Source organism: Sinohyriopsis cumingii, chromosome 6 (genome assembly GCF_028554795.1).
Source record: "Sinohyriopsis cumingii isolate HCF-2022 chromosome 6, ASM2855479v2, whole genome shotgun sequence".
Lineage (NCBI taxonomy): Eukaryota > Metazoa > Mollusca > Bivalvia > Unionida > Unionidae > Sinohyriopsis > Sinohyriopsis cumingii.
In genome coordinates, this window is record NC_142966.1 from 54,944,263 (window position 1) to 54,954,983 (window position 10,721).

The 10,721-nt window shown below is 34.2% G+C and overlaps 1 protein-coding gene across 1 annotated transcript in view; it reads left to right on the plus strand.

Annotated features, from left to right (window-relative positions):
* The window catches only part of LOC149796963 (large neutral amino acids transporter small subunit 1-like), a 33,354-nt gene extending 22,951 nt beyond the window's left edge, over nucleotides 1-10,403 (plus strand). The window contains exons 6-10 of the mRNA XM_089960313.1: nucleotides 622-725; nucleotides 1,640-1,736; nucleotides 3,179-3,328; nucleotides 5,679-5,856; nucleotides 10,209-10,403. Coding sequence (XP_089816439.1) covers nucleotides 622-725; nucleotides 1,640-1,736; nucleotides 3,179-3,328; nucleotides 5,679-5,856; nucleotides 10,209-10,279 — 600 coding nt within the window. The 3' untranslated portion in view covers nucleotides 10,280-10,403. The remainder of the gene's footprint in view (nucleotides 1-621; nucleotides 726-1,639; nucleotides 1,737-3,178; nucleotides 3,329-5,678; nucleotides 5,857-10,208) is intronic.
* Nucleotides 10,404-10,721: the final 318 nt, after the last annotated feature.

Here is a 10,721-nt window from a genome sequence, read left to right on the forward strand (position 1 = left end):
CTTGATGAAGTAATTATGACACACTTTTAAAAGTATTATTTTCCTTCTATTAAAAGTTTTCATAATGAAGACTTAAAAGTCATTTTAAAACCCATCGAAAGAGATCTTATAATTTATTGGCATATGCATAAGCATCCGACCGTTCGCTGTCTTACTAAAATAGTAATGTTTCTATGGAAGATATTATTGTATCAGATTAAAAGTAGTTGAACTTAAAGAAGAATACCGGATACCTAAAACACAGATTAGTTGACATCTATTTGACGCCCCTTATTCGATTTGTTTTATTTATTTATTTATTTATTATTTTTATAAACTAAATTTCGTGACCGTGTGAGCAAACGGTTGATGTGGATTTCTGACGCATAACATAGCCCATGATATATGTCTGTTTTGTTAGCAGTATATCGCAATTGTTTTCACCACAAACATTATGCCTAACTTTACAGGTTATCATGTAGGAAACATTTATATTATTAATCATTGATACTGGACCCATTTGATTTGTCTCGTAGATGAAAATATTTCGGTAATATTCATTATCGTTCAGTTTTGAAGTCAGTCTTACCACGTTTTACTGGTTATCAAATTTAAAAAATAAATTCTCATGATGTGTTGCAGACCTTTGTGGACCAGACCATACCAATGGCTGCATGGATTGTACCTATTTTAATAGCTATATCTGTCATGGGATCCATCAACGGCACAAGTCTGTCTATGTCCAGGTATGAATTAATATCTCAGACGAGTCAGTCCGACTTATTGTCGGATCTACGCTGTAAAAATCTGAAATAGTAGCGTTAGAGTTCGCGTCTGAATAACTACGACGGTGCAAAATTAATATGCAAAATTTATCAAACACAATAAAATGAGTTTTTTGTGTGCATCTTTTGTTTGTTCAGTACGCCTCGGATTTCTTAAACGAGACCGAATGAAATCGATTAGCTGTCGGAAATTTGACAACGACGTTCTGATTGGTTAATCGATAGTCATTTAAACATAGCCTTCTGATCCTTACACATTAGATCGACGTAGCGTCCGGGTCTGCTATTTAGTCAGATTTCAGACTGGTGCCAATTCTCATTTCACCAAAGCATAAAACAGCACCAACCTTCAAATTGAAACGGATGCAGGGTAAGGGTAACATCCAATATGTAATGTACGATTAACCTGTAAAAAGGCTCTCATATATTCAGCAAATTTAAAGTTACTCCCAAAACAGGATTTAGTATGTAGTCCACTACTGAGAAATGTCTTCGTCAATCAAATGCGTCTACGTCTACTGGACTAGAATAAATAATGTACATTTATCACAGCCAGAGTTTTACAGTATAGATTAGCTGCCACCAAGTGAAAAAATTATCGAACATATTACTGGTAGATTTAACAATTTGCACTCCGAAACACACACACACACACACACACACACACACACACACACACACACATATATATATATATATATATATATATATATATATATATATATATATATATATATATATATATATATATATATATATATATATATATATATATATATATATATATATATATATATATATATATATATATAATTTAAAATATACATCGCATTTCAGTGCCGCATCTAAGGAAAATTTTGCATTATCTTTTTCAGATTGTTCTTTGTTGGAGCCGAAAATAACCATTTGCCATCGTATATATCTATGATAAATATTCGTTTTCTAACACCGGCACCATCTCTTATTACGATAGTAAGTACACATTTTGACGTGGTTTGAACTACATTGGTTCCTTAGCACAAAGACCACCAGTATAACTCGGATTCCTGATATAACGCGGGTATAAACAAGCATACTATAATTTTTTTCTTCTATTTATTCTTTCTGTTTATTATTACGTTATTTCACTTGATTTCAATTCTAACGTGATGAGAAACAGTTTGTGGCATTATACCAGTAAGAAAGCCCAGTTTTCTTGTTATATGTTCATATATCCATTAAGCTTGTGATATACCTCAGTCTGGATGTAGTGATTTTTAGCCCCCACCCCCCTTGCTACAGAGTATATATTATATGTCGGCTACCAATCTCTCTAATACCACAAACCTCACCAACTCCCGTTTTAAATATAGGTTTTGTGAAGATCTGTGAAGACCTGTCCCCTTTTCACTATTTCGAATGTGAAATAATATGAAAAGTTAAGCTGCAATAAAAGAACAAAACAAAAGAAAAGCGAACAAACGAAAACAAAACAAAACAATGACGGTACCCACGTCCCCCAATCCCCAATCGCGCCACTAGTGAAGGGGGGGGGGGGGGCGGCGTGCGTATTTAGAAAAAAGACGATGTTTCAGTTTATTGCCGTAAGATTAATAACTTGTGTAATAAAAACGTGCTTTTGAGCAACAGCAAGTAATTCGAATATAACATATTGATGTGGCCTTATTATGGTAATATTAACAGAAAACGTCCTTATATTATTTCTCACTGATATTATTTTGTATGCAAACATCGATGCAATATTTTGCTTCAGTGAGTCTTGGTTTGAGCATCACATGACTATACAAAAGCAAAAGGAATTGTAAAGGATATGGAGTGCACATAATTTGCAACTCTTATTAAACTACCATAGTATAGACAGACTACAGAAAAATAACCACTCAACAATTCTGCATCAAATCACTTCAACGCTTACTCTTGGAACTCTTTCAGAATTATGTGATCTGGTGTATTCGTTTTATTTTTCTGTGGCGATGTTATACTGACATTTATCAAGAGGCGTAATTTGAAAGACTCTAAATATTACGAAAAAAAAAGCTGGATATGGATATTCAACGAAGATGCACTTTATGTTAAGTTCTAAGCATGTGATTTTCTTTTTCTTTTAAAAACCCTCCACGCCAAGAGAAACAAAACAACCCCTCCCCCCCGACAAACAAGACCAACAAAAGTGCCGAAAGAAAAAAGAACACGAGAATAATGAAAAATAATAAAATAACACAGGTTAGGCCATTTATAAGAGTGAATCTTGGTCGACTTAAAAACAGAAAGTCAAAGAGTACTGATTATTGTAAGAGTGGCTCTTGGTTCAAGTTTCACTTTAGGAATACAGACAATAAAGAATGAAATATTACGAAGGAAATATGACTTATTTGCTCGACATTCTGGTAGAATTTATTTGTATTTTTTTCCAGTTGATTATATGCCTGATCATGCAGAGTTTTGAGGAAATATTTTACCTCATAGAGCTAATGGGATTTGGATTTGCCACAGTTCTTACCTGTGTACTAGCTGGACAGGTTTACCTGAGATACAGAGAACCAGATCTACCAAGACCAATCAAGGCAAATACACTCATATAATTGTGACAAATTTAAATTTTAAACAATGATCAAAGTTGCAACACTATTTCATTATTATTATTATAATTATTGTTATTATTATTATTATGTTCAAGTCAAGAATAAAGAAAGGGCAATTCATATAATAGTGTGGTGCTCGCTCGAGTTGTCTATCTTACATAAAAGGAGTGGAGACCAAGTAAACATCTACCGATCTGCATACGTATCGAGTTCATATTGTTACGATAATGACATGAATTTTCTTTCTATTCAGTCTAAGCTTTATCTTAAAAAAGCAATACACCTTTATGTTCTTTTTTATTTTTGTGTAGAAACTTCTTTTGCCTAACATTTTCTACTTCGCTACACGGGGTCGCAAGAAATATATCGGCATATGTTCTTCACGTTTTGTTTAATTTTATAAAATCCCTGTCACTGCAGATTCTGTTACCATGAGAACTATTGTTACATTTTTTCTCTTCCTCTTGCTCGAGTGAATTAATATTCGATCAATATAATACAGTACTGGGTTTCCTTTGTCCTCCTTTACACAGTTTCCAAGTCAGTAAGCACTAGCATATACGGGTAACAACCAACGCAAATAATTATCCCCTGCATTAGGACACTTTCTGACAGCTTGCATGTAACTTCTTGTCCTCCTTCTTGTTTAGGTTCGGCATAGTTACACGGTTTTGTCTTTCATTGCCTATTTATTTGCCCAAACCATATTTCTGTCTTTTGTTACCTGTTTATTGGCCCAAACCATATTTCTGTCTTTTGTTATCTATTTATTGGCTCCAACCATATTTCTGTCTTTTGTTAGTTGTTTATTGGCCCAAACCATATTTCTGTCTTTTGTTACCTGTTTCTTGACCCAAACCATATTTCTGTCTTTTGTTACCTGTTTATTGGCCCCAACCATATTTGTCTTTTGTTGTTTATTTTCCCAAACCATATTTCTGTCAAAAGCATTCGTACCGATTCAGCTTGTGATATGAAAAAGACATACATACCTACTCGCATCTTTAATAGGATAAAGCCATTTATATCGACTCACTTCGTAATAGAACAAAGACATTCATGTCGATTATAGGACAAAACAGTGATATGGACTCGGCTCGAAATTTTACAAAGACATTTATATTAAATCACCTCGTAATAGGACAAAAAGACAATCACCTCGTAATAGAACAATGACAATCATATACTCAGTTCGTTGCAGGACAAATATATTTCTATCGAATCACCTCGTAATTGGACTAAGACATGTCTATCGCCTCGCCTCGTAATAGGACAAAAGAATTCATATCAGTTCAGCTCATAAAAAGGAAACAATTCATATCGACTAGGTTTGTAATCGTATAAAGATATCTTTCTCTCATTTAGGATACGCCACTTTACTCTCCCTCCCACTCTTCCTTATATATATATATATATATACGTCTGAATTAAATCAGAATTTTCGCAATCGTTTAAAACAAAAACAACCACAACCACTCTTTCACCCCTCCAAAAAGACATCAAACCAAAATCAAAGAGAATAAAAGTCCAAAATATATTCCTTTTGATAACAACAGTTACCATATGTAAACTGCTTGTCTCTCTATTTCAACATTAATGCTGTACCAGACGTTATATAAGTTTGTAAGCATTATATTTTTATTGTTTATCAGTGTGTGTGTGTGTGTGTGTGTGTGTCTATATGTGTGTAATTTGGATTTTTATTGTAGTTTTAACAATTTGTCATTCATATCGCTACAATGTATGCAGTGCGGCAGTTTATAGTGATATCTAGCATTGGAGCATCGTGCCGTAGACATGTAGCATGATGTCCCACCAAGTCACATTATACATGACACCAGGCCGACCAGTCCTAACACTAACCTGTTAATGCTGAGTGCCTAGCGAGGCAGCTGTTAGTACCATTTTAATAAGTCTTTGGTATGACTGGGCAGAGGTTCGAACCCCGACTTCCCACATCCAGATTGGACGCTCTAACCATTAGGACATCGGAGCAGTCTGTTTATGTCAGGGTTTAGCTATCATATTGATAACAGTTTTATCCTTTTGTTGCCATAATGTGCTCTATATTTATAATGATTTGTAGACGTTACCGCTTTTTAACCACTGCATGTGTAATGTTCCTGCTACAAGATAAATCATGCACCTTCTAGCTGTAAAGTTCCATACAAAATCAAGTATTTGTCCGAAAATATAATGTGCTGCATTATTTTCTGACGCATGCCAGATGAAAGTCTGACATCATATTCTGTAACGACTGAAAGTCGATTAAAGTGGTTCAGAAGCGGAACGCGTAATAAACCGTAAAATGCGTGTTTCTTTCTTTCCTCAGTTACCTTTTGTACTTCCCATTGTGCTGTTAATAGTAAGTCTTGCCATCTTGGCTCTTACTGTATACCAGAAACCCAAGGAGAGTGGACTAGGACTCCTGATGATGGCCTCCGGCGCCCCGCTTTACGTGTTAGGCGTCTACTGGGAGAGGAAACCTGCCGTATTCAGAAAATATCTCGGTAAGGAGGTGACATGTTTTGTCCGCGTTTGGATGTATTAGGTAGATTAGATCTTTACATAATATTGTAACACAATTTGTTGAACTAGTCAAGGCGCTTTTGACTTTCCTGGATTTCCCCCGAAAGAAATTACAAAACTGAGACAAATAAAATAAGCAATAACCACAAAAGAAAGCGCTGAATTTACAAAAGTTTATCTGTAATGAAAGTATCGTTTTAAAAGTTTAGATGTCGTGTCTACTTAGTTGGAACTCTTAATGATAAAACCGCAACCTAGTTGTCATTGACCTACAGATGGTAAAACAATGTCGCCATCTTTTTGCCTTATGTAAATTGATGTATCAATAAATTATATCTCGGACAATAAGCAAGAACGACCCAAGAGAAACCAACAGAAAACCAGAAGCAAATATAGGTGACGAAATAATGAACAAAAAAAAAAAAAGAAACAAAAAAAAAAATAAAAAATAAAAAATATAAAGGCTCCAGAGAAATGATTGTTTTGTGTCTAGACGACCTTTAGGATTCTTCTTGGTTGATGTAAATTGGTTTCAGTGATGCACACGTTGCATTCAGTGAAATTCCTTTTCTATCCTGGCTTCGGAACTATTGTTAAAGTTGTGGTCAACTACAGTTAGCATTAAGACTGCAAGTATAATCAATAGAAGAGGTGTTCAGCAACTAGATTTCTATCCAGCCTCTTTAACATTAACCAGACCTGTTAAGATTTATCCTTTTGTGTAGCTTTTCTATTCATCCGACATACAGATCCTACAAATTTCATTCTCCGTTTTACTCAATTTGTTGGGACCAATATATTAAATTTTTTACCAGTCACTGTGCTAGCCAATATTGACCAGTTTATGACAGTATGGTTTTGGACTGGGATTGGCGTTAGCTTCATTCAATTACTGAGGATTTTGTATCTGCGGTAGGCTATTGCTTCTTTGTTCGGAGGATTAACCTTCTTAGAGAAACGTATTTGGACCACATCAAAAAGCTCAATTGCAAATCTATAGACATTCTTCGCCTCATTTGAAAACAAAACTTCAGACGATGTCATTATTGCTAGAAAATATTCTAAAGTGAGCAAAGAAGAGAATGAGTCCCTATACTCGTGAAATAGAACCGACATCATACTCAAGCAAGCAGATATGTTCTTCATTGTATCTGTTATGAATAGATAAGACTACATGAACGAAGGCAATAGACAATGAAACGACGCTAGGTTCGATTATGAACTAGATCAAGATCCAACTTTGGACTATACATAAATTGCTACATATATTAATAATGAAGGTTGCGACACCTATACTACCAAACTAAAGACTATAAAGATCAGAGCGGGAAGTTATTAGCTTGAGCCAAAAATACACAAAGAAGAAAACACGAGTAAACCTATTATTTTTCATGTACTTGGCATTTCACAGAAATGATACAAGAATACGTGGAACATTTTCAAGACATGTCCACAAATTATCATCTTGTATTCAAAACACGACAGATTAGCTCACAAAAAGTAAAGCAAGTGAACCTTCATCTCCAGATGCAACGCTCGTTTCCTTAGACGTCTCATGCATGTATATAAACACGCCCTCATAGTGAAAATATTCAGATGTATAACATAGCATGGGAAGCAAAAAACTGCAGAAGATCCGCCGACTCATTTCCTGCGTTAACTTCTGGAACTAGTCGTAAAACCCAATAGAACCCCAATGAGTAAAACTATATATGCTAATATTTGTATGTGAAGCCTGATGTATTAACCTTTAGCATCGTTTAGACTTGCATTATACCAGTGGGTATGCACTATCGACGACAGAGGTGTGAAATAGCAACATAGAAGAGAAACTCTGTATGACTTTATACTCAAAGCAAACATTTTCCTTCCTTCAGTAAAATTTCCCTTTGAAAACTGTTATCAAACCAACAAGGGAAAGGAAATGGAATGAAACTTGCGATTTGAATATTGACGAGTGCTTAACATATATACATGCGCCAAACTTTTTACAATTACACAAGTTCAAAATTACAATAGTTTAAAATTCGTGTTACTCAAGAATTTTACCAATAAATTTTTTTTTGTATGGTACCGAAATGTACTTTTGGTCAATATTTACCGGAAAGAATTCTACATTTGTTTTGGCAATACACTGTGATAAATAAGCTGTGGATTGATGTATTATAATGGATTCGGGATAAGTGAACATAGATATGGTGCTAAGTGCAATACTATTCTATTGTAAGATACAAATGCAGATGGAACATATGAGCAACCATTGTATTGGTGTTTTCTTCTATCCAAATATTACATCTATGTATGTAAATTGAAAACGGATATGCCTGGATTAAAGAGGTTGAACGTTTTTCTTAAAAGCAAGTATAATTTTGAAAAATATATGGCAATAAAAAACGAAAAGAAAGAAACATTAATATTGATTTGGGAGCAGAGGAAGCCATTATTCCACTGGTAACTAAGAAAAATTTGTGCCATAATTCAAATGCTCGTTTTATAGTATGCTGTACATTGTAATGTATAATGTGCTTGTAATGTCACTTCATGTTTGATCAACTGATTTGATCTGAAAATTCTGTCTCCGTGTTGTCTGTGTTTTCTTTCATCTTACAGTGACGAAAACTATAACTATTATACCAATACGTATTACCTATCTTATGTCAATAATAAACAACAAATAGAAAAGAAAACAAGAAATAATAACAAATTCCCTGCAGAAGTTTCCACCTCAGACCAATTTTTATAGAACAACAATCCATTTGGTAGAAAACAAACTCCACATGGAGAGCTACACAAAACAGCTAAAAACTACCAGTATATTCTCTTATCCAGTAATCACCCAAAACATTGGGTTCGGAACATCCCGTATAGCCAGGTACTAAGGATACACTGAATTTGCGTCGACGATAAAACGTTCCAATAATGTCTAAAGAGTTGTCTGAACATTTGATAATCTGTGTCTACGACAAAATGCTGATAACGGAATCAGCTCAGATGGCCTAACACACAAAAACCACATTGACATCCTAAAATTATAAATAAAAGTATAAGGTTCATCCAGGAACATTTATGCTGACCTACCATCGAGACAAACCATAAGTAGGTCAAATCATCCAGAAACACTGGGCCATCGTGGAATCTTAGGCACACTGAGGTTGATCTGCTGAATCAATACCGGATGCATGTGATAATTGCTGGATCCAGCGCACATGAAAATACTTTATTCTCCATATGATTGACGTATAAAGACGAAAACTTCTAATGCTTTTTTTGTTGGAGAGTCATGTTCAGACTTAAATATGGACTAACACATTTCAGCGCAGAGTGTAAGACATTAACATGGCATCTCCAAGCATTCGTTTACGGAATGTAAACATGACGTTTTCATTGTAGATTGTTTAGGAGAAAAAATAATTTAAAAATGGCAGCACTTTCGCGAAGTTAAATAGTTGTATATAGTCAACTATAGACTGGAAATAACATTCTGTACAAACTGGTAAATTAACAAAACTGACGTACATTGCATGGTCATAACTATAAAGGCTGAAAGTGCCTTCAGTGTGAAGGAAGTTCGTCTGCCTCTTTTTAAAAAAATGTTTGGAATAGATTATTTGACCGAAGTAATCCAGATAATTTGAATATGAAATTCTAGACTCAAAACACAAGTTATTTCAGCTAGCAGAGTTCGATAGTTTTTGTGAGTATATATTATTTTTATATAAGAACTACGTTATATTAAAGGTTTGCATTACTTATATTATAGTTGATGTAAAAATATAAATAAATATTAAGCAAAGCATATGATGATATAGTATTTATTCTTTATTTTATCATTAAAAGTTAAAAGTTAGTAAGCTTTCTTTAAACATTGCGACTAGGTACATATTTTTATGTTTTCCAATATACCTAATTTTAATATGAAGCTAATCTGAGGAATATTTAGAAACAAATAATACACGTATCTACAACTTTATATCATTATTTAGCCATGGCCCGTCCGTATAAATTTGAGTTCCATGTACGCGATTTATGCATTATAGGTCACTAAGGTCTTACAAATTAGTGAAGTAACATGGTGTATTATAAATATTTCACATACAGCAGCTGTGGTAAACCGTAAGCGCATACGCTGACATTAAATCTCGGGTATATTAGATATTAGAATTATGAAATTAATTAAGTTATCAATATACTATAGGATATTACATAGGATGTTATATGTTTTATATTGTTTCATAAATTTCACATTTGACGAAAAGAGATGTATATTCTTTATTTACGTATTTTATAAACAGTTGCTGCAAATATTTGAATTCAATCACTGTTTTATTTGCAGGTAGATTTACAAGACTTGTCCAGAAAATTCTATATGCATGCCCGCAAGAAGATGGGAAAGCGTGGATATGAGTGTCTGGTCTGATACAGTTGCATTAGCAACGTCAAATAGTGTTTATACTGCTATAATACTTCTGCGGACTCTCCATTCGAAGACATACTTTGTTCAACTTCATCGTGCCAGATTTTGAGTCGGATGAAGGACCAAGCTGTGTCAAATCATTTTTCAATCAAATATGAAGACTATTATTAAAAGACTGTTATGAGATAACGTGATGGGAACAACATGTTATTCTGATCTCTAGGATACGTTCATCCCCCACAATACAGGAATGAAATAGACGAATAAAATGATTTAATCCCCTCTTGAGCCTTGTCTTCGTTCAATCAATTTACAAATTACACCATCACCTCCACCTAAATTTTAATAATGTTTTTCTGCAAAGCTTTGGAGTATTCGCGAGTACGGAGGACTAGTAAAATGGGTGTCATTAACACCGGATCTGAGTTCGAA